A 22,801-nucleotide genomic window follows, 5' to 3' on the forward strand; every position below is an offset into this window, starting at 1 on the left:
AGGAGAGACAGAGGGTGGAGGGAGAGGGAACTTGGGATTGCCATTGTGAACCAATCCTGAGGACAGAAATCAAGTGCAGACCTGTATATATAATGACTCAGTACCCAGGAGTCAGGAGTCTTTCGATATGCTTCTGACCTCCCACCGTATTGCCGTGTGGATGTACTATGTGTGATTGGAGAGGGAGATATGGGGTGAAGGCCATACCTTGCCATAAATTCAACAGGGAATAAGAATTTCTCTGGTGGGCCAGTGGTTAAGACGCCACCTTCCAATGTGGGGGTGGGGGTTCCATTTCTGGTTAAGGAATTAAGATCCCACGTGCCATGCAGTGGGCTTCCCTGGTAGCTCAGCTGGTAAAGAATCCACCTGCAATGCAGGAGATCCCAGTTCAATTCCTGGATCAGGCTACCCACTCCAGTATTCTTGGACTTCCCTGATGGCTCAGACAGTAAAGAATCCACCTGCAACGTGGGAGACATAGGTTTGATCCCTGGGTTGGGAAAATCCCCTGGAGGGCATGGCAACCCACTGCAGTATTCTTGCCTGGAGAATCCCCATGGACAGAGGAGCCTAGTTGACTACAGTCCATGGGGTTGCAAAGAGTTGGACATGACTGAGTGACTAAGCACAGCATAGCATATGCTGTGCAGTGCAGCCAAACAAATAAATAAATAAAAATAAAGAGAACTCTTATAGAAAAAAAAAACAAACCAACTCCTCGGTAGAGTCTATTTTGTAGGGAAAGTGGGACTGAGACAGTAGGTCTAGCTCAAAGCTTCCAAATCTTGGCAATTAACCTAGGCCTGGCCCTCCAGGCTCAGGAGAACCTATGTCTCTCCATCAGGGCCAAGTGTGTTACCTCCATCGCTGCAGGTCCTGGAGTCGGAGGCCAGGCTGTCCGTGGAGCCCGTGGTGAAGCTGACGTGGACGCCCCTGAAGGACGGGCTGAGGCTCTCGGCAGAGCCCTGGCTCACCTTCTCCAAATCAGAGCTGCTCTTGTTCATTTTTAAAAGGTGCCTAGAAAATGTAGAAACAAACGATAAAAGTAATTAATGTTGTCTCTGTTCAAAAAAACCAGCCAATGGAGTATGAACCTACTATGCTCTTGAAGCCTGACCAGTGCTGGCAAGTTCTGAAAAAATGATTTGGGGGAAGACAGAACAGGGGCTCTTCTGAAACCTTATACACATGAATGGCAGGTGATTTCTTGAGTGTGATTAAAGACAAGTGAGTCTATTAAATTTGGCAAAGCCCCCAAACCATGATTTGGGAGGAACTGCCTTCATACTCTGGCCCTCTCTGCCAAAACATGTATGTCAGCTACTATACCACGTGTCATCTCTACAAAGAAAAATTGAACATTATCATACAAGCCAACGTACAGAGATATACAGAGATTGGGGAGGTTTTGCAAGATCACAGGACAAGTGAACTGTGGACCAAAAACAAAAGATTTCTCCTGTGCCTGGTACTCTCTTGATACAGCTTCAAAGGGTCTAGCTTGTTCCATGGAGTTAAAGGAAACATTATTTCAATTTTAACTAGACTTGTAGTGCAATGCTTAGATAGAACCATATTAAACCTTATACCAAAACTATGGAATGAATCTGCCCTTAGGCTTTCTATGAAATCTTTGATTGTGTCTCTAAGATAGAATGACTGACGCATTGGGGACAGGAATATCAAGTTCAAGAAAAGAACCTCGCCTTGGAGAAAACAGTTCCCTTATTAAGTAGAAGGTTTAGCTGATTGATTTCCCTCTTTCCGAGGACTACATGAATATTCACTCTGACCTGACATTTTCCCCACACAGTGGGAAAGACCACAATCAATCCAGCCCTTTCCCTGTTGGTGGTAACCTAGATTTGTCTGGGCTGATATCTCCTGATGACACTCTCTCCCACCATGGTGGATCTATATCTCAATATCTGCTGTAGGAAATACACAAAACAGTATTGATTTGGTATCAGAACTGCCTTATTTAATGCATATGACCTTACAGCCAAGAATGTATTGATTGTTCTTTGTGTTCAGCATCGCCCAGCCCTGTATGGTCCTTACAGGCAGTGGAAACTCTTGTTCATTAACAGAAAAGTTTAGAGAAAGTTTGCTCCCATGAAATATGTTCTCCAGAAATATGTTTCTCTCCCCACCTCCCACCTCTAGGACTGCACTTTTAAAAGTTTTAAATCTATTACAACTAAATATGACAGTGATGGCAATGTTACAAGTAATAATATTCTTTACATCCCAAAGTCACTCTAGGGGCCTTGGGGATATCAAATCTTAGAAAGTGCTATGGTAGTAGATTGTCTTTATTTTACCCTCTGGCAAAATATCGTCAGAGAAAGTTTCATAAAATATTTTTATCCATCCTCATCAGATCCAACAACAACGGTTTTGCAGATGAGGCCAAGATATGAAGTTGTGAATAACGACAAGTCCTCATCCAGGGAAAAAAAAAGCTAGGTCTCTCTGGCAATCCAACCACATCAGAGTGGCCCTGCAGTTTCCTGGTCTACAGGCTCAGAAAATTGTCATGGGAGAAATTCCAGCACCACAGCTGCTGAGCTGATGCAGAAAAACACCAGAAGAAATGTGTATAAATAGAGAAAACAAAACAAAAAGTAAATGTGGTATGTGTGAGAACATACACACGATTATTTAGTATAAAGTGAAGCATTAAAAGAAAGAAAAATGTTCAGTTGTCAGATGCAAAGGGAACAAAGATATTAAATGACTGGTAATGAATGAATGGCCAGCTCAATTTTGTGAGTCAAGGCAGTTTAACGGAATAGACCAGGAAAAAAAAAAAAAAGAAAATGAAAAGAGTAAGTATTTGTGAAACTTTTGTTTCAGGTGTGTGTGTGTGTGTGTGTGTGTGTGTGTATTGGATCACAGTATTAAGTATAATTCTTAAAATATATTTTAGAAACTTAGTTTCTAAATTTAGAAAGATGGTAACGATAACCCTGTGTACGAGACAGCAAAAGAGACACTGATGTATAGAACAGTCTTATGGACTCTGTGGGAGAGGGTGGGAAGATTTGGGAGAATGTCATTGAAACATGTGAAATGTCATGTATGAAACGAGATGCCAGTCCAGGTTCAGTGCACGATGCTGGATGCTTGGGGCTGGTGCGCCGGGAAGGCCCAGGGGGATGGTATGGGGAGGTTGGTAGAAAAATCTAAAAAAAAATAAGAAAAAACATAAAAAAAAAAAAAAAAAAAAAGAGTCAGACACGACTGAGAAACTGAACTGAACTGAGCTGTGGGTCAGTCAAGAAGAACCTGGTCCAGAAACAGCTGGGAGAATGATTTGCAAATATCCTGGCATGCCAATAACTCCTCTAATAGCAGGACCTAATCTTACACTTTTTAACCCTCCATAGCATCTACCACTTATCTACTACCTGTAGCTCTCTGGGTCAAACAGAATTGACAAGTAAGTAAATGAAGTCCGCCACTATTTCTGGTCATGATTGTGCTGAACCTCTAGCCAATGGAACTAGAAAGAAGGGTGAGAATGAGGAAAGGAGCGAAGAAATGATTAAAGACAGATGGAAAATTGAGAAGAACCAAAGGAATCTAAAGAAGCATTGCATTATTAATAACAACAAATTTAATAAATTTATTGAATTTAACATAAACTTAAAAAGTCCATTTATTTCCATATGTTAGCAAGAAACAGTCAAAAATATATTTTTTAAAGAGAGAGACCATTTACAAATTATAACAACATATAAAATACATTAAAATCTATTAGGTAAGTGATGACTTAATTCAGAAAACTATTACATTTTAGGGAAAACATTTAAAAGACCTGAAACAAGTGAAGCTATACACCACAATCATGAATAAGCTAAACCAATAGAAAGAGTATTCCTGTTCTTGTACTATCATCTATGCGTTCATGCAGCACTAATCAAAATCACAAAAGATATTCTCATGAAACTTGATGAAAGTCACTGAAATTTAGGCAAAGAGAGAGAATAGGGAAGATAATGTTATGATTACCAAGATAGGTAGAGAAAGAAAGATAAGAATCTAGAAAAATAACACGGAGACTTGAAAATTCTCAGTGAAAGTCTGTTTCCTAAACTGATTGTTCCATGCAAGATCATTCATTTTGTTTTTTCTCTAAAAAAAAAAATAAATAAATAAAAAAATAAAAAGGTTAAAAGTCATCGCTCTAAAATAGGGATAGACAAGCCTTTCCTTAAAGGCCCGATGGTAAATATTTTAGCCTCATGGATCATACAGTCTCTGTTGCAAGTATCAGCTCTGCTTTTGTAGCAGGGAAGGAGCCACTGACAATACATAAACAAATGGGCATGTTTTCTAGTAAAACTTTATTCACAACATAGATGGCTGACCTGTGGGTGGTTGATGATGATTCCCGATCTAGAACAGTCTTGTTCAATAGAACCATAATGCAAGTTATGTACATATATATATAATTTAAAAAAAATTAGTAGCCAAATTAAAGGTAAAATTAATTTTAACAATGTATTTTACTTCACAAAATACATAAAATATTGTCATTTCACTATGTAACAAATATAAAATTAATGAGATATTTTATAGTTTTTTTATTCTAAGTCTTCAAAATCTGGTTTGTATTTTATATTTATAGCACATTGCAATTTAGGCTCCCACATTTTAGCTAGTGGCTACTGCACTGTGGAAGGCAGATTTAGAAAAACTCATACATGGGGAAGACTGTTCACAGTGTTACTAACAGCAGAAACAAAATCATAGCCAGTCCAATGGCCATCAGTAAAGGAATGGATACACTGTGGTATAGTCTTGTATCAGAGTACCATATAGCATTCAAAAAATAAATAAACTTGATTTAAATGTATTAGTATGAAAAGAATTCTTAAAACACTGACTATTATAAGTAGCTTGCAAAAGGCTAAAGTGTGACACCATTTATATACAATTTTAAAACACATTATGATTCTATGTATTTTTTACACATTTTACCACATTTACATGGTAAAATGGAAATGACACTCAACTTCAAGACAGTGATGACTCTGGGTAGCAAGGGGAAATTGAAATGGAAATTGTATAGGGAAGGATATTCCACTGTATCTGTAATATTTCCTTTAAAAAAACCCCAGAGAACAAAATGGTAACTATTTGAAAAACCTTGGACACGTGCGTGTGTGAGTTACTCAGTTGTGTCCGACTCTGCAACCCCATGGACTATACAGTCCATGGAATTCTGCAGGCCAAAATACTGGAGTGGGAAGCCTTTCCCTTCTTGCAGGGGATCTTCCCAAGCCAGGGATCGAACTCAGGTCTCCCTCATTGGACGTGGATTCTTTACCAGCTGAGTCACAATGGAAGCCCCTGGACACATGAAAGTGAGTTTAATCATTCTTTGAACTTCACTGCATGCTTGAAAAACTTGGAAATGAACATTCTTAGAAAGAAAGAAATCACTAGGGTCTGACTAAGCCCAGGGATGGCCACTTCTATTGACCTGCTGCTGAGCCTCTGAAGGGCGAGGAACACAGATGACCCAGTGAGATTTCAATCAGTCCTTGTGGGACAGACAGGCTCTATGAGGGTTGATTTCACCACAGAAAAGCCTCATGGATGAAAGTTATTTTTCAGTCCTAACAACTCATCTGAGACTGTGAGGGTTAATTTTTCTACATCTACTTAATATGAGAAGTCACAGTTTTAAAGCCCCACCAAGTGAACGCAGACAAAATCAGACTATTCTAGTGGCTGTAGGATAAATTCTGTGTGTGTGTGTGTGTGTGTAGGGAAGTGGGAAGCCTCCAAATGTAGACTTTGGTAAATCTTAGTATCCAAGCCACAAGTGCAATTTTCAAGGCTTCTGGGGATTTTACTACTGTTTCTCTACCAAAAAACCCTCAAGAAGTCCAGGTTCCCGACAAGTAACTAAAACCCCACAGGCAGTTGAGATGCTTAGATGCAAATAAGGAGGAAAGGGGTAGCCTTTTTAAAAAATCTTTCATATGAACTGCATCAAATATCATCCACCTTGGAAACCTGTATGATCTGTTGTCTTAGAGAACGGCCACTTCAATTATCGAAGAAACACAACCACACCAGGCTTGAAAATGCAAAGGGGGAAGCTGGCCATCAAAGCAGGGACAGACAATCCATCGTTTTTGTGTCTCCAGTCTGTGTGTGCAATAGATTTCTCAAGAATCCTTGCAAAAGGCTTAAGATTCCAAAGGTAACTTTTCTGGGCCCTAATAGATTGTTCCATCAGATGCAAGGCTGGATGAGAATCCGAGGGCACTCAGCAATATTCAGCCAGACTATACTTATTCTCTTTAAAGGCTCTTTTCCTTCATTAATGATAGTTTGACTTGTCTTTCATAAAACTGGTGCAAACCGTCTATGTGATGAACTCTGATGTCATGTGACTTAAGGAAGTGGCTTCATGAGGCCAAAGCCACATGCTCTAGTCTTTCCTCTCTGGGTGGCGAATAACACTCTTATCAGCTGCAGTGAGAGCACTGCCTGCACAGATGTCATTGCTCTGCGCTGTGATAAATGACTTGTTCTTGCTCAGACTTCCTTCCCTACCTCCCCCCGTGATTAGACATGGTCACAGGAGAGCAGTGTGAGATACGCAGCCAGTGGCACAGCGTCCTTAGAGATCTGAGCCCTGCAGCAGCTGCCCAGTGTTTGCAGAATGGCTTTTCCCCTCATTGTCCTTAGAGAAAGAAGCCTTGCCAGAGTTTTCTCCCTACCGTATTGGTAGAAAGCTGCAAAAAATACTAATAATCCAGCCGGAAGAGCCATCTGCCAGACTTCCTCATTCATAGGAAAAAAAAAAAAAAACCAAGTCTAAAAATACTCCCGAGTTTTCAGAATGCCCAAAATTCTGAACAGATACCAGACCCCAGTGGGGGCAGAGACTGTCTCTCAGACACGGCGGCTAGAATCCTCATACGCAGCACAACTGAAAGTGTGACCAAGGCAAACGTTCATTCTCACAGCTCTGAGTCTGGGTTAGTTCACATCGGTTTGGTTGAGAAATTTTTGCCTCTGGAGCGGAAGGTAAGAAAAGTCGCACAGCACCAGTGTGCAGTTTTACCCTAGTTCTCCAGACCCGTGTACACAATTATACCACCCAGTCTTCGGATGAATCAAGTCACTGCTATGTCTAATGTTTTGGGGAAGCCCTTTCAGGTAGCTCAGAAAGCATGAACATGTTCGAAAAACTCGATACCTTGTTTAACTTACCAAGAAGGGAAAACAAACTGGCTTAGGTGCAACTAAATCAAGTCATGCCTTAATCAAAGAATGAGAGCCTCTTACCATCCCAGAGTCCAGCCCTCGGTGCTGTGATCACCCGCATGGCCTCCCAGAGCCCAGGGATGGGCTGGGCTGGTGACGGCAGGGTCCTGCGGAGCAGCCCTGAGGATGAAGGGTCAGCTTCAAAGGCGGCCGAGTGTGCCCTGTCAGCCTGCTGTGAATTCACCAGCTCAGAGCTCTCCGTTTCCCCTCAGTTCCTCTCTGACTTTTCTATAAAATGCACTTCCTGTGAAAGCACAGGAAAATAGGGACGGCTCTGCCTCTGTGACCTGCGGCTTTCAATCTCCAATTGTCCTGTTGGGCTGCATCATCAGAAGCCATTCAAACACCCTCTCAAATACACTCAATTTCACCCTATTTCATTCTCCACTATTTGGCCAGATCCTAAAGTCAAAATCATTCAATGATTGGAGCTGAAACACTGGGTTAGCTTCGTGAATACAAGCACCCCATTTTTATTTATCTTATGCCTGTATGACCAGCAGTGCATTCCCCAATCCTGTCCTTTTTGAATACCATTCTCAGATTTTCCAGTAAATAAATACTGACTGCCTGCTCTGTGCCAGGTTTTGTGGATACAACAGCAAAGAGAGGTGGCACCATCCTTGCTTCTACAACCTGGTAGATAAATACTGATCAATCTCCTCTAAAAAAGTATGCAGAGGCCTCGAGCCATGGTCGTCAGAAAACATCTGCAGCCTTGGTCATTCTGACTCAAAATCTCTCCAAAATCTTTCTCTCATAATGATGGTCAACCTTCAAGAACCCTACGCAGAGCTTGTGCAAGTATTCTTGACCTCTGCCGCCATACCGAATCAGCTCTGGTCTCGCATGGTTACAGAAACACACCTCCAGATTGTCTTTGATTTCAAATATCCCCCTCACCCCACCCCCGCACCGTGTATACATTAGAACACATGCCTAGCATTCTGTTTGGAAAAAAAATTATCACCATTTTGGTTAATCAATATCCACTACTTCTGCTCATATATACTCTGCTCTGGTGGGGCAAGTCTCTCATTGTCCCCAAAGCACCCTGCATTCCTGTCCCTGCCCCATCTTGGCAGAGAGGGAAACATTCTCTCTCCCTTTCAAACCTTTTCCATACCCAAGACCTAGCAGCAGCAGCATCACTTACCTACAAACCCTTCCCAAGCCATCTCAGTCTCCTCTGACTGGTCTGTGCCCTCTGGAATTCATACCAAACTGAGTCTGATTCACATCACTGAGCATTTGGTTATAATCCTGGTTAGATGATTCTGTTTCATGTGAAACAGGCTTGTTACCACCACAATTATAAACTGTTTTGAGGAGCTGTGTCCTAGTCAGGACATGCTGGAACACAGAGTCATTATTAAATACTTCTTGATTAAGTTTATCTGCCTCTGTTTCAATAACTGGGAGGCATCTAGGAGGATAAATGTTTCCTTTAAGAAAAGAATCACACTTGCCCGGCTACACTTGCCCAGCAAAACTTGCAAAAGGCAGGAACGCTGAGTAAACAACAGCCCTCCAGGAAGCTGGACTCAACAGCTGAGGCTTTTTCATATCTACCATAAAATACCACAGTTCCCAAATATCCTGAATTTATACAATCTAACAGTATTATAGTTGAAAAAATATTTTTTTTTCAAGAGATGGGATGAGAAAGTTAGATAGCTAAGCTGGAAAGGTTTTTATTGTTTTTATCCTTAGTGCTCTTTGATGAAGATGCTATGGGAGTTATTCTGCAAAGTGTCTAAGTGCCAAATGAAGGAACTAATGGATCCAGTCTGCTCTGGCGGCAGGCTTCCCCGCTGACTTATTAGCACATATAAAGATAGGAAATCAGTTTCATTCTGAGTCAGATGACCTTTAGGGTCCCCACTGTGCAGGCTTTTTAATTTGCATTTGCAGTTAATGCACTGGTGACTGCTGGGGCACCTCAAGTTGAAAAAAGCCTTTGGTTTAACCCCAAAACGAAAGCACTTTGCATTCAGTGGAAACCATTTAAAAACAGGAATAAAGCCATGCTTATTTTTAAAGACAGCGGTACGCGTATGCATGTACGCTCACCTGCACCTACATACACATCTGTAGGTTACTAGTTAGCTGGTATAAAAAGGGATAAAAACGCTTCAATTGGTCAGTTGGAAATTTGCAGCCATTTGTCCTAACTATACACAGATATACTTTGGCACTGAGAGATACAAATGGCTTTAAAAGATGACCTTTCCTGTCTCAGAAAATCAAGTCTCTTATTTGTGGCCCCCAGTCTGCATGGCTATGTCCTTTCCCAAAGAATTTCTGGTGCAGAAGAGAGGAAGGCAGCAACTCCCTAGCGTGGGAAGGTTTACACCCAGGCTGAGGACAGGAGACCAGCTATGGAGGCAGGTAAGAGGGTGCAGAAGGACTCGGCGGCTGCACCCCATCACCTGGTCCACTACACCTGCATCTCCAATCTCATCACCTAAGAACAATGAGTCTCCAACTCTTGGCCTGTTAAGGAAGAAACGCTACATGTTCAAGAGCTTGATCATCTGTTCACACAGGGGCAGATGGGAAGAGGTGAAAAGAAGGCCATGAATGACCAATGGAAAGTAAAGACTGAACAACTACAATTCACAGACGGGGCCCTCCCACCAGCTGCCCTGCCCACAGGTCAGCATAGTGTGGAAGAAATCTCCGGAACCTTTGGGAACAACAGCAATAAAAACATTTGAAAAGCTGCCCAGATGAGTTTCACTCTTAAGAGCATGGGCCCTGGGGCATCCCATGCACAAAATGGAGATAATACTACTACTTACCTCATTGGGGGCAGGAGGGGGGTAGTGGTTAGGAGGAGTTGATGACTTAATATTTAATAAGTGCTAAAAACAGCACCAGGTACAAAGAAAGTACTAGTTATACAGAAAGATGGGAGGATGGATGGATGGATGGGGACAGACAGACAGAAGACTTCAGCAGCCTCCAGCAAATCCAGTATCTTGCTACCTGGATAGAAAATACCTACATATTTTCTAATAGATAGGCTAGAGATTTCACTTTCATATTTTAAAGAGACCCAAAGATGAAACAAACATCTCCCATCTGACTCCTGCACTAGGTAACCCAGTGCTTCTCTAGGAAAGCACACAACCATGCCGACTGGTACCACAATGAACTAACTTCCTGACAGCTAGCTCTTGTGGCTCCTGGGCCATCGTTTCACGGGACCTCCCATTCTCCAAAGCAGCTATTCTAACCTTTCATCCCATTATTTGGTGTTCGTAGCCACTATCTTCACCTCTCAAGTAAGTCTGGGTTTGCTCCAACTCCCAGCTCCTACAAACAATATTGTACTGATCTTCACTGAGTTTTACTTGAAGGCATCACTCAGGAATGGAGAGGGCCCAGCGTATTCTTATATTTTATTTTCCTGGGTAATTCATTATAGCTTCCCTTACACCTAGACCTCAACAATTAGTGATTAAATGACTATCACAAGCAGGAGGAAGGGCAGATCAACACTGAAGGAGGCAAAGGAAAAGGATTGAGGGGCTGGATTTAGGATTTACTATTTACTGTGCAGACAATTCCCTGTGTCAAGCTCTGGAGAAGACACAAATATCAAGGAGGTATTTTGAAAGATCTAAAGGGAAGTCACCAAGCAAATATAACAGATCAGCAAATATTCCTGTCTGGGTTTTCTTCTACTTTCTCCTAGGGAGACATGTTCTATCCTCATGTTGAATATTTTCATGAAAAAAGATGACCTCACTTACCACCAGTCAAAAAGACTTGGAAAAATTATATGTAAGTAATTATGAAAACAATAGTTTTCAATTTCTAAAATATAAATTTATATCATAATATTTAATATTAATTTATATAAATATTAATATTATATATATAATATTCAGATCAGATCAGTCGCTCAGTCATGTCTGACTCTTTGCGACCCCATGAATCACAGCACGCCAGGCCTCCCTGTCCATCACCAACTCCCAAAGTTCACTCAGACTCACGTCCATCAAGTCAGTGATGCCATCCAGCCATCTCATCCTCTGTCGTCCCCTTCTCCTCTTGCCCCCAATCCCTCCCAGCATCAGAGTCTTTTCCAATGAGTCAACTCTTCACATGAGGTGGCCAAAGTACTGGAGTTTCAGCTTCAGCATCTCTCCTTCCAAAGAAATCCCAGGGCTGATCTCCTTCAGAATGGACTGGTTGGATCTCCTTGCAGTCCAAGGAACTCTCAAGAGTCTTCTCCAACACCACAGTTCAAAAGCATCAATTCTTCGGTGCTCAGCCTTCTTCACAGTTCAACTCTCACATCCATACATGACCACAGGAAAAACCATAGCCTTGACTAGACGAACATATTTAATATTTCCAATTTCAAACTCCTCCAAAAGATTTTGACATATACCTCCTGCCTCAACTCCCTTACCCCAACCATCTGGGGCACAGAAAGTCAATGCTAAAAGTTAAAAGAGGGTGAGGCTAACATTTCTTGTTTAACATGATTTAAGGAATGAAAACATAAATTCAAGGTCTTTAAAGAGAAATAATACATTATATATTGGATACTAGAATTAATGGTAACTGTTGTTTACTAAAATACAAACTTCCAAAAATTCATGGAATAGTCATAATCACTCATTATAATTCACGAAATATTCATAGTCACTCATTAAAAGTCAGAAAATATTCATAATCACTCATTAAGAGGAAATAAAACATTTGGTACAAAATGGAAGTTGTAATCAGAAGACCCTCTTCTGCAAACACTTCGCTTAGGGCTACAATGGGCTAGACAGACCACAGATCCTCTCCCAGGTGTGGAACTTTCAAATTAGTACAGTGAAGTGTTAAGTTGCTCAGTCATGTCCGACTCTTTGTGACCCCATGGATTGTAGCCCACCAGGCCCCTCTGTCCATGGGATTTCCCAGGCAAGAATATTAGAGCAGGTTGCCATTTCCTTCTCCAGGGGATCTTCCCCAACCCAGGTATCAAACCTGGGTCTCCTGCATTGTAGGCAGATTCTTTACCATCTGATAGGAAACAGTTATTGATCCCCAATGATTTTGCAATCACTGATGGTGAATTCTAGATTTTTAAGCTGCACTGGCGAACAGCTGGCACCTGTGGCTGTATACTGCTCTCCCTCCCATAACCTGCAGACAGTATTGATGGAGTATGGCCAGCTCTCTCAGCTTTCCATGTGAAACTCCAGAATGCTACTCCAACTGATTGTAGCTGGTGTGGAGGATGCAACCTAATTGCCCTGGTGTTGCAAGAACATGCAGTCACAAAACCCTCCTTTTGATCACACATTCATAAGGATTATTTTAAGTGACCTCCCCACTATGACTGATTTTAAAATTCCAAAGATTCTTCTTCCCTTTCTTCCTAATCTTCAAAGTCTTATTACTACTTAATGCGTCAATTTATCTCAACTATTCTTGTCTTTATCCAGGGTATGTGAATTTTCATTCATTTTGACTGTCTACGGAGCTCCTGGAATCAGGAGCCATTGTGAAGGGACATACAGTGGAAACACTGCCAATCATTTGCCTAAAAGACAAGTTTTAAACTTTGGGAAAATTTTTTATAGCACATGTATAAATGGGCATGAAATGGCTAAAACCAAACTGCCAGGAAGTCACAGGGATCATCTGGTAGAGATAGATACTAAAATTAACTGGAGAGTAAAGTATCTGAGTAAGAAGGGAAGGGTTTTTTGTTTTTTTTTAAAGCAGTCTTTAATCTGCTTTAAAGAAGTTCCCCTTTTCCCCCAGCGAAGAACACTTGTTTACATAAGTCTGCCTGTTAGAAAAGTACAGAGAATAAATGTCCAGAGAACCAGACAAAAGCTGATGGAAGCGGAGAGCTGTATGGGGACAGAACAAATACCCTTAATGCCCACATTTTTAGGGATCTGCCCAAAAGCCAGTAGAAAGAAACAAGTGAGCGATTTTAGCACAGAGGCTGAAGACACTGCTCTTAAAGGGAAAAGTATTCGTTGGAGAAATGGTTGCTAATGATTCTTTGAAGTTGGTCTATCTACCCTGGTAAAGGGAAATGCAAGTCTTCTTGTGGGCACATCGATGATAATCAAACAGCAACTTTCCTGCACTACAAATAGAGATAATGTCTCAGCAATTGGTGAGTTCCACACCTCAAAGGTAGGCTGGCTATTCTAGGAACAAAGTGCTTTTGATTACGTGATGGAAGAGGGGGCTTGATCATGCGGCCCATGCCTGTATCTCCCAACCCATTTCAGAAATCATGGAAAATCTATTCTCAGAAAAATGAAACCACACCCTAGAATTCCTTGCAATTTATGGGTGGGGAGAAAAGTCCTTAGGTGATTACTGCCTGAAAAGAACATTCTTGTGGCAAGAGAGGGCTGGGCTCCAAACACCTGCTTGGCTTTAAAAAAAAAAAAAAAAAAGGCAATGTACAATCGTTGGAGAGTAATTAATCCATGAAAGGCTGCATTGTGCTCTCATAGTGTTTGCCCACCTTGAAGCATTAATAGCATTAATAATTATTAACTTCAGTTTCTTTAACTCAAGCCACAGAATTATAATGGGGTGTCCAGTGGAAAATAAGGCCAAGATTTGTAGTTCCTTCTGGCCTTTATCCCCCTCTAATTCAATAATCTTTTATTGAATACCTACTGTCTTAAGGCATCCTATGGAAAAGTCAAAGAAAGTATATAAAATGTTTCCTGTACTCTCAAGAGTTTACAAGCTCTTAGAAAGATATGACTTATGAATGGAGTTTAATTCAAAACACTGTGTTAACTGCCAAAAGAGAGGGAAGAACAGAGCACAGGGGCAATCTGAAACTTGGGTATCAGAAAGACACCTTGATGTAAGTATTTAATGATGCTACTTGCTCCTTTCTCAGTATTTCTTCATGTGTAAAACATAGAATTAGGTGCTTCTGGCCAAAATGAAATAAATAGGGTATGGCCTCTGCCTACTACTGTCAACTGAATAAAAGTTTCTTGAGCATCTACATATGCCAGGCATTAAACAGGATATTCTGAAATTATAGATGGCTAAGCATGTCTTTTACCTTCAAGGAACATCTTTTTTTTTTTTTTTTTAAATAGATGGGTATCTACATGCCTGTACTAAGTGTGATTTGTATTAGGTCAAAAGACCTTAAAGGAAAGATTGTTATTTCACTACTCCTGAACACCAAGCTGAGCTTACCTTGGCTTTACTGGGCAGAACAAGAAATTCAGTGAGAATCCAGATGCTGTGATAACCAGTCTCAACAAAAGCAATCAAAGCAGGAGTGAACTTTTGGCCGTCCTTTTGCACATCGGCTGATTTAATTCCTACCAAGTCAACCCTCAGGGGCCTTAAAGGGTGGGACTCCAGTAACTGGCTTTTTTTAGCACCTTGCACAGAAAGTAGGCAATTAGTAGATATCTGATGAAAAGAATGTCTAATCCCTAAGCCTTCACCACGGATGCCTTCTCAAAAATGGAGAGAATGCTATAAATATTTTATATATGCTACTGTTCCACTTAGTGATTTAAAAAAAAAATTACAGACTAAGATAGGAATCAATGCTAGTTCTCCCTGCTTCAGTATCACTAGATGTCCCACGTCAGATTCTATCCACAAACTCATGGGAAGAGGCCAACTATACATTTCCTGGCACGAAGCAGGATATAAAACTGTGCTGTTGATATGTGTGCTTTGTTTGCCAAACTGTGTGTGTGTATGTGGCGGGGGGTGGGGGGGGCCGTGGTTTCTCCCCTGAAGTATGCCTGGTATTCAGTCTTTACCAAACCAACTCGATCACCAGCAGACTTATTTCAGTTTTGTCAAAAAGGTAAACATAGAGAAGATTCCTGAAGCGTGTATAATGCTTTCTGATACAAACTGTGATTTTCAAAACGCCACTGAGAAAAGCATGTTTTACATGAACATTGTGGGATTTCCTGGTCAATTGTTGCCATCCCGTCACAATCCACTACAGTAAGAGGTGCCTCAAGAATAAGGCATTTGAAAGTTTTGGGTTTTTTTTTTGATGTGGCCCATTTTTAAAGTCTTTATTGAATTTGTTACAGTATTGCTTCTGTTTAATGTTTTGGCTTTTTGGCCACAAGGCATATGGGATCTTAGCGCCCTGACCAGGGATCGAACCTGCACCCCCTGCTTTGGAAGGGGAAATCTTAACCACTGGACTGCCAGGGAAGCCCCTAGAGATTTAATCAGATTGGATATAGGATCTAGAGACAGTGACCCATTTCACTTATCCAATTCCAATCCTCAAAGTCATGCTAAGAGAGCGTGTGATTGAGAGATTATACAATAAGTTCTTTTGGTTCCTCTGGGGAGCAATGTGGCCACTTTCGTGTGCAGAAAAGACCTCCATCTCTGACACCATCACCACCTGTCTGCTGAGAAGCCAAGTGAGAAGGATAAGAATTAAGAAAGAACAAAAGCGTAGGACAGACTCAACCTCTACTCCCCAGAATCCTTGCAGAGGAGGAGGAGAACTTAGTGTAAGTATTGGGTTAAAATTATAAGCATGAGTGATAACTTTAAAACAAAGTCATCCCTCACTTTCTTGGGAAAATGTTTCTTTCTTTTTGATTAGTCTCATCTGGGGCCAGATCATCTGGAAACTAAAACCATATAAACCTGTCTTAGTTCTCATTCACCCGTTGTCTTCTAATTCCACCTCTGAGTTCAGGTCTACCAGCCTAATTCCTATTTTGGGGTTTCTTTGTGAAATGCCTGTTTGGCACTAATCAGATGATTTTCCCTTAACTGACCTTGTCACTGAAAAGCCATAAGTCATTTAAAACCAGGTTTGCATCTGTGAGGAAATAAAAGGCAGAAATAAATTTGATTTTATTACTCCCCCAGGCATTGGCTGCTCTCATTGAACTGCCTTGTCTCGAACGTGACATTTAAACTAAGAAGTGCACACCTCTTTCCTGTGGGTTTTTGTTTTCTAACCAGCAGTATTTGTTGCTCCTTACCTTCTAAGCCTGCACTAAATTGGAGCAGGGGTGATCTAGAGACTCAGTGGGATTGGTCAGGTTGAGGAGGTGTGAGCTTACACAGGTAGAAGGCTGCCTTGGCAGCAGCAGGTAAAGGACCCAGACCTCCACACCTGCCTGGGAGGAAGGCTGAACATGTACTTGAACACCTCTACATGGCTTTCAGGCATTAAATGAGTATTGAGAATCTTCATCCTACATGGTATTACAGCAAGAGTTTTCTCAGGAACCCTGATGGGAGTTTGCAGAGGACAGTATCTCAGAAAACAGAAAAGCTACTGCCAAACATTCAAAACGAGACCACAGGAAAGCCAGGTCACTCTCAACATCTATTTTTTTCCCCCTCCAAGTTGGTCAGTTTTGTAAAATGGGACCATAGGAAAGCCAGCATATGATTTCTTTGTTCTATAGTGGCCCGAGAAAGCACTTACTTACCTGCTTAAGTGCCTGTTAGTAAAAAGTAACACTACCCTGTATGGAACAGCCCCTCTCTCTGGAGTCCTGAGTGGACCTCATACCCATCATGACAGTTGTTATCTTTGTTCATAGGTGAGGTTGAGCCGTAGAAATAAAACCCATTGAACAGATGACCCATGTGAAGAAGTTAACCTTGGATGTTGCTCAAAGACCTTCCAACATTTTACCATCTTGGAAAACTGACATGAGCCTGTCACAGCCACGAGTGGTGCTGGATCAACCATGGGCTATACTCTGGTCAATACTCTGATTTGCCGTCACCCAGACTGACTAGGTTTGAAGGCTGTGGGTTCCTGGCACCCACCTCAGTAAGTACAGTACCAAGTTCCAGAATCAAAAGTCAGTTTATGGTATGTCAGTTTATGGTATGGATGTGAGAGCTGGACTACAAAGAAAGCTGAGCGATGAAGAATTGATGCTTTTGAACTGTGGTGTTGGAGAAGACTCTTGAGAGTCCCTTGGACTGCAAGGAGATCCAACCAGTCCATTCTAAAGGAAATCAGTCCTGAATATTCATTGGAAGGACTGATGCTGAACCTGAAATTCCAATACTTTTGGCCACCTGATGCGAACAGCTGACTCATTTGAAAAGACCCTGATGCTGGGAAAGATTGAACGCAGGAGGAGAAGGGGACGACAGAGGATGAAATGGTTGGATGGCATCACCGACTCAATGGGCATGAGTTTGAGTGAACTCCGGTAGTTGGTGACAGACAGGGAGGCCTGGCATGCTACAGTCCATGGGGTCGCAAAGAGTTGGATACAACTGAGTGACTGAACTGAACTTATGGTCCTGGGCCTGCCCTCTTATATCCTCATGGGAGATGTGCGATGATTCAAAAGAGAATCCTGGTAATGCTTGAAAAATCTTCCCCAAATGAATATATATATATACACTAGTTCAATTTATTTTAAATAGTACCAGATGCTCTTTCCTTTTTTTCTGTGTTCTCTTAAGTTAGTTAATTTTATTTCCTAGATTTTTCTCCCCAAAGTCCTGAAAATAAAAACTTTTCTTTTTTTTAAAGTGCTGGCACCTAGAACCTCTGAGATTCCCACCTGGTGTGAATTGTATATAATCCAATGGTTTCGCTTTTTAACAAACTGGCCTTCAAAACTCTGATCTCACCCTAGATGCTAACGAAAGATTCTACTTGAGTCACATTGCTATGTTGACTGGTATTATTCCAAACCCTGTGATTCTTACCCAAGAAAGTTTTAGTTCCTTCTCCAAGGCTCAGGTGGTGTTCCTCGGATCAGGCCAGTCCCACTTCTATAAGGTGGGGGTACCCCTGCTACTGTTGACAACTCGGGGTGGCTTTTATCTACAGAATTAATCTCTGCATTAGATTCTGTTCATCCATTTGAGCCTTTCAACAACAGGATGTTACAAATGTATTGTTATTATTAGCCCATTTTGGAGAGGAACTTGAAGTTGCTCTGTCACAGTGAGTAGCTTGCTCGAGATCACTTAACATGTAGGTGAGACAGACGCAACATGAACTCAGTTTTCTGGCTCCAAAGCCCGTGCTTCCCACTAAGCCCTCCAGGCCTGAGGCAGACAGACATGATGCCCATGTTTTATCTGAATGCCCTGCCCACTCCTCCTCCTGATGTGTCTAAGGTGTTTGGAAGCACATAATATGGAGGCAGCCTGCCAAGTATGCCGTGTCACCCTGGCACAGGTTACTCAGCTCTCTCTCTGTTTTGTCATCTGTAATTGGGGATGGTAATTCCTACTTCCTAGATCTGCTCTGAGCATCAAATGAGTTAATATGTCTAAGTCCCTTAGCTCCATGCCTGGCCCATAGTAAGTGCTGTATAAAGTGGGAGCTCTTCTGAGCTGAGGAACCCCCCATTCAGTCAGTGAGCAAAAACCGTAGCCAGAGTCTGTGCTCCTCCAAAGAGCTGGAGGATGGCTATCTACTACGCATGGCAGGAGGCCAACTCAACACCAGAACAAAGCAGTGGTCCCAGAAAAAGCCCACGTTAGGACGCATCGCAGCCTGAGACGCCTTGATGTTCAAAGTCAAGTGTCACAGCTGCTTCCCTCTGTGGTCAATCCCCTGCTTCTGACATCAACCTGGAGGCACATGAGCTGAAACAGAACCACTGGAGATGACACGACTAAACAAAATGTTCGGAAGGGCTGTCATCTTTTGAAAAACAGCAGGCTGTTCCTTTCCCTGAGAGGAATCGGTTTTGCTCTAATTGAGGGCCATCCCCCACCTTCCCCCTCCCCACCTCAGAATCTAAATTCCATGCACAACTCAATACTTCAAAAAAAGAAAAAGGATTTATTTTTCTCAGGCCTTTGAGAGGAACTTTTAACTGGCAGGAGAAAACAGTGAGAAAGCTGTGAGTTTCAGCGTGCTACCGTGAAACTATATATATATATATGTGTGTGTGTTTTTTTTTCTTTAAAAACCCACATCTGAGAGTTCGAAAACATGTGCAGTGCCTCCTACAACCTGCTTTTGCCCCCAAAGTCTAATCACCATCATGGTTACAATTTATGGAGCACACTGGCATTGCTCCTTTGCCTGCCCATCTCTTTGCCTCACAAGATTCTGCAGCATAGCCTCCTGGAGCCTTCTTCTGCATGTTTAAATAAATCAGGAACTTCAGGATTTGGGTGGGGGGAAGCCTGCTGAAGACACTTCAGAGAAATGGAGAAAACAAGGACACCCAATGATAAGAGGATGGGTACCAGCCAAGAGTGACAGCCTCTCAGTGCTTCTCAGAAAGACACCTTCCCAACAGCCAATCCCAAGCAGGGCACTGCTCCTAGGTTTGTGTGCTGAGCGCCGAGGAGAAATTCACACCAAGGCACACGTGCCTACAGGCCCCAAACCTTGGCCTGATGTCTTGGTGCAGGCAGCAAAGACCTTGGTTTCTGGAAGACGCCGTCTTGCCGGACGAACACCCACTCCAGGCCCACCCCGACACCAAGCTGCATGCACACACAGTCATACTTACCGTGACTTTGGAGGTGGCGGAGGAGGAGAGAACGTCTCAATCCCGCTTCTGTCCTTGGGGAACTCAAAGGCAAATGAGGCCGACTTGCTCATCCCAGTCCCAGCTTTGCTGTTCTGCCCAGAGGAGCCATCTGTGGGGCGAAGATGGTGCCAGGCGGAGGAGCTGGCCGGGTCCAAGGGGCCATTTTCCACCTCTCTCCCCCAACTTTGACTCAGCAAGTCCTGCTCCACCTCATCCTCCTCCTCAATCCGGCACTGGCGACTCCAGGCACCGGCCTGGGGCCGGGGCCGCCTCTGCTCCAAGGCTGACGTACTGGTGGCAGGCGGGGGGCCCCTGGCAGAGTCACTGGAGGGGATGCCATTGGCCCGGCAGGAAGAAGCGGGGTCAGCGGGGCCCTTGGATGGAGGCTGGGGCCCAGGGGTGCCTGAGTTCCCTTCACTGAGGTCGGACAGTGGGTAGGCGGAGGGGGATACCGGGGACCCTCCAGGGCTGCTCCTGGACATCTTGGGGGGGATGGCAGGTCTCCCCTTAGCCGTGGTCTCGCTGGCACTGCGATGCCGGCTCTCCCTGGAGCCGAGCCCCTGCCCAGCTGAAGGCTCCTCTCCGCCTGCCTCAGGAGCCTGCTGGCTCGGGGGCCCGCGTGGCCACTGCACCCCCACAGAGGAGTCTGGGCTGCTCAGGTAGATTGTCCGGTGGTCCTCTTCTGGGTGGGCGGCCATGACTGTGATGGTGGCCGCCATCTGGGGGGCCGCATCCGGGCCTTCCCTGACCTGGCCCCAGCCAGATGCGGCTTTCTGAGCCCAGGTGTTAACTGTCCGCACCTGGGCCTGGCCCGGAGTGCCTGCCCCCTGTTCTGCCTTGGCCTGTGGCCTGGAAGGCACTGGAACGGCCTTCTTCCTCTTGGTACTCTCAGCATAGATGGGTTCAGACTGAGCAGCCTCCCTGGAGTGGGCGGGGGGCTGGGTCTCCCCAGTCTGCCCAAGGCGCCTGCTGGAGGCCACGCCGTGGCAGCCGGAGTCCTGCTGCTTCCCCAGCCCAGGCTCCTTCCTGAGGGAGCAGTAATCGCTCTCAGGATGGGGGGCCAGGGGACTGCTGGCGCGGCTATTGGCGCTCCCACAGGAGAGGCCATCCGAAGAGCTGGCAGCCTCTGAAGCGAGGGACTGCTTTTTGGGGCCCAGGCGGGGCGGGCTCTCGGTCGGGCCCTGGCTGCAGCAGTCCCTGGGAAAACTCAAAGCCCGCTTCTCCTCCTCAGGTGGCCTGGCACACACCCGCGGCTCCCAGCAGGCTGCCGAGCAGTCCCTGCCGCCCTGTCTGTGTCGGGAACCGCCGGCTCGGGCGGCGTCCTCCGCGCCTGGGCTCCCGGGGCAGCAGTCCAGGATGGAGCAGTATTCTCCCCCTTCGCTGTCCCCCGAGGGTGAGCACCTTTGATCGCTGTCATCCTCCGAGGGCAGGGACTCCCGCATGGGCTGAGCAGACGGGTAGGGCCCCAGGCCCTTGAGGCAGCCGGAAGTCATCCCAGAGAAGGCGGCCAGCTTCTGCCGGAAGCTCTCCTGCGGGGAGTTTAGCTCTTGGTAGGGGATCACTGGTTTATCGTCTCGTCCAAGCTTCTCGTCGGGGAAGCTCACCGGGTGGAAGGCGGCACTCCGGTCCCCCCGGGGCTCTAGGCTATGCAGGCCGACCATGGCATAGGCAGGGGGGCTGCGGGGGTGACCCCCGTCTGTGGGACCCGAGGGCCCGGCAGGCTTCTGGACGCCTCGAAAGCTGCCCAGATAAACTACTGGCCCGTCTTCCTGCTTTGGGAGGGGGAGCTTGCCGGGGGCTCGTCTCCAGATGACCTACACAGCCCGAAGGTTAAAAGACTTACATTAGACCTTGCCAGAGAAAAAAGGAAGAGAGAGAAAGTGAGAGGGCAGGGCCATGACACTGGAAACCGTCTTCCGAGCCACAGTTAAGGAGCCAGGCTGCCTGCCTACCCTCTGATCTCCCCATGGCCTTCTCATCATCACCGGGCTCCCCTGGAGCCGGCAGTCTTCCCAGACACTGCAATTCCCGCCCATGTCTGTTACTCTTTTGGCTGAGGGGAAAAATGCTAATTTTTGCCTTTTCCCTTGAAACTGCTAGATGAGGTGAATTCTCCCATGGGCTTTGAAAATAAGAGTTTGGAGTTTTTATTTTTGCTTAGTGTTCATTAGTCTTTTGATAACTGGTTTCACAGCAGGAAGAAAACAAAGTCATAAGGCTTTTAAAAACACCTTGGGTTGGGGGTGGGGTTAGAGGGCAGGAGGGTGAGGGGCGCCTTCTGAGCTGGGCCCTGGTTCCCTTGCATCACTCACTCTGAGCCACAATCCTCCCAGTGACAGGCAGTGACCTCAGCCCAAACCTGCATTAAGTGGCTGGACTAGTTGAGCCTGAGACAGTGATGTAGGCTAGTCATTCCCATCACTGAAATCACAGTCCCCTCCTCCTTCCCCTCTAAAATCTCCCCTACCCCGACTTTCAAAGAAGCCTCAAGGCAGGGCCGGCCTCTGGCTCCTTTCCAAGATGATCCAAACTAGAAAGAGTTCCTGGTTTACATCTGTGAAGGTTGAAGGTGCCGAGAAAGGCCTGGGGAATGAGTGTAACCAGCTTCTGGAAAATGGAGCAGCTTTGCAGGGGACTTGAAGCTGAGAGCAACCCCAGGAGGTGGCTTGCTTCATTCAAGCCTCCCTTGATTTAAAACTGACTTTTGATTTCACATAAGCTCACAAAGCCTTCCTGACCTACTCACCGTGATAGTTTAAGAAAACTAGAACAGGTAAAGAGGTTACAAGAAGTCCTAAGAATATGTTTTAGACATGCAGCTTCTTAGAAGACATGTCTAGGGGCAGCAGGCTTCACCCTCTAAATAATTAGACCTTGGTCAGGGTCAATGGCGGGGTAGGGGGTGGGGGAGTTGGGTAGGGGATGAGCAGAATGGTCTACTCTCTAAGGATGTAATTGTCTTTAGTAATCCCAGATCAAAGGTGGAAAAATCCAAGCTTCCAAATTGG

At 44.3% G+C, this 22,801-nt stretch overlaps 1 protein-coding gene across 5 annotated transcripts in view; it reads right to left on the reverse strand.

Annotated features, from left to right (window-relative positions):
- PRAG1 (PEAK1 related, kinase-activating pseudokinase 1) overlaps positions 1 to 22,801 on the reverse strand; it is a 48,429-nt gene that overhangs the window by 19,492 nt on the left and 6,136 nt on the right. For 3 of the 5 annotated variants that reach the window (XM_086380748.1, XM_086380749.1, XM_086380750.1), the window contains exons 3-4: positions 19,773 to 21,607; positions 863 to 1,020 (exon numbers count right to left, since the gene is read on the reverse strand). In XM_086380748.1, the coding sequence (XP_086236874.1) occupies positions 863 to 1,020; positions 19,773 to 21,607 (1,993 nt within the window). The remainder of the gene's footprint in view (positions 1 to 862; positions 1,021 to 19,772; positions 21,608 to 22,801) is intronic. The other 2 variants (XM_086380751.1, XM_086380752.1) reach the window with 2 other exon arrangements.

This window comes from Bos grunniens, chromosome 27 (assembly GCF_055505025.1).
Source record: "Bos grunniens cultivar Pamir isolate PY7600 chromosome 27, Bosgru_T2T1.0, whole genome shotgun sequence".
In the NCBI taxonomy this organism is placed as follows: Eukaryota; Metazoa; Chordata; class Mammalia; order Artiodactyla; family Bovidae; genus Bos; species Bos grunniens.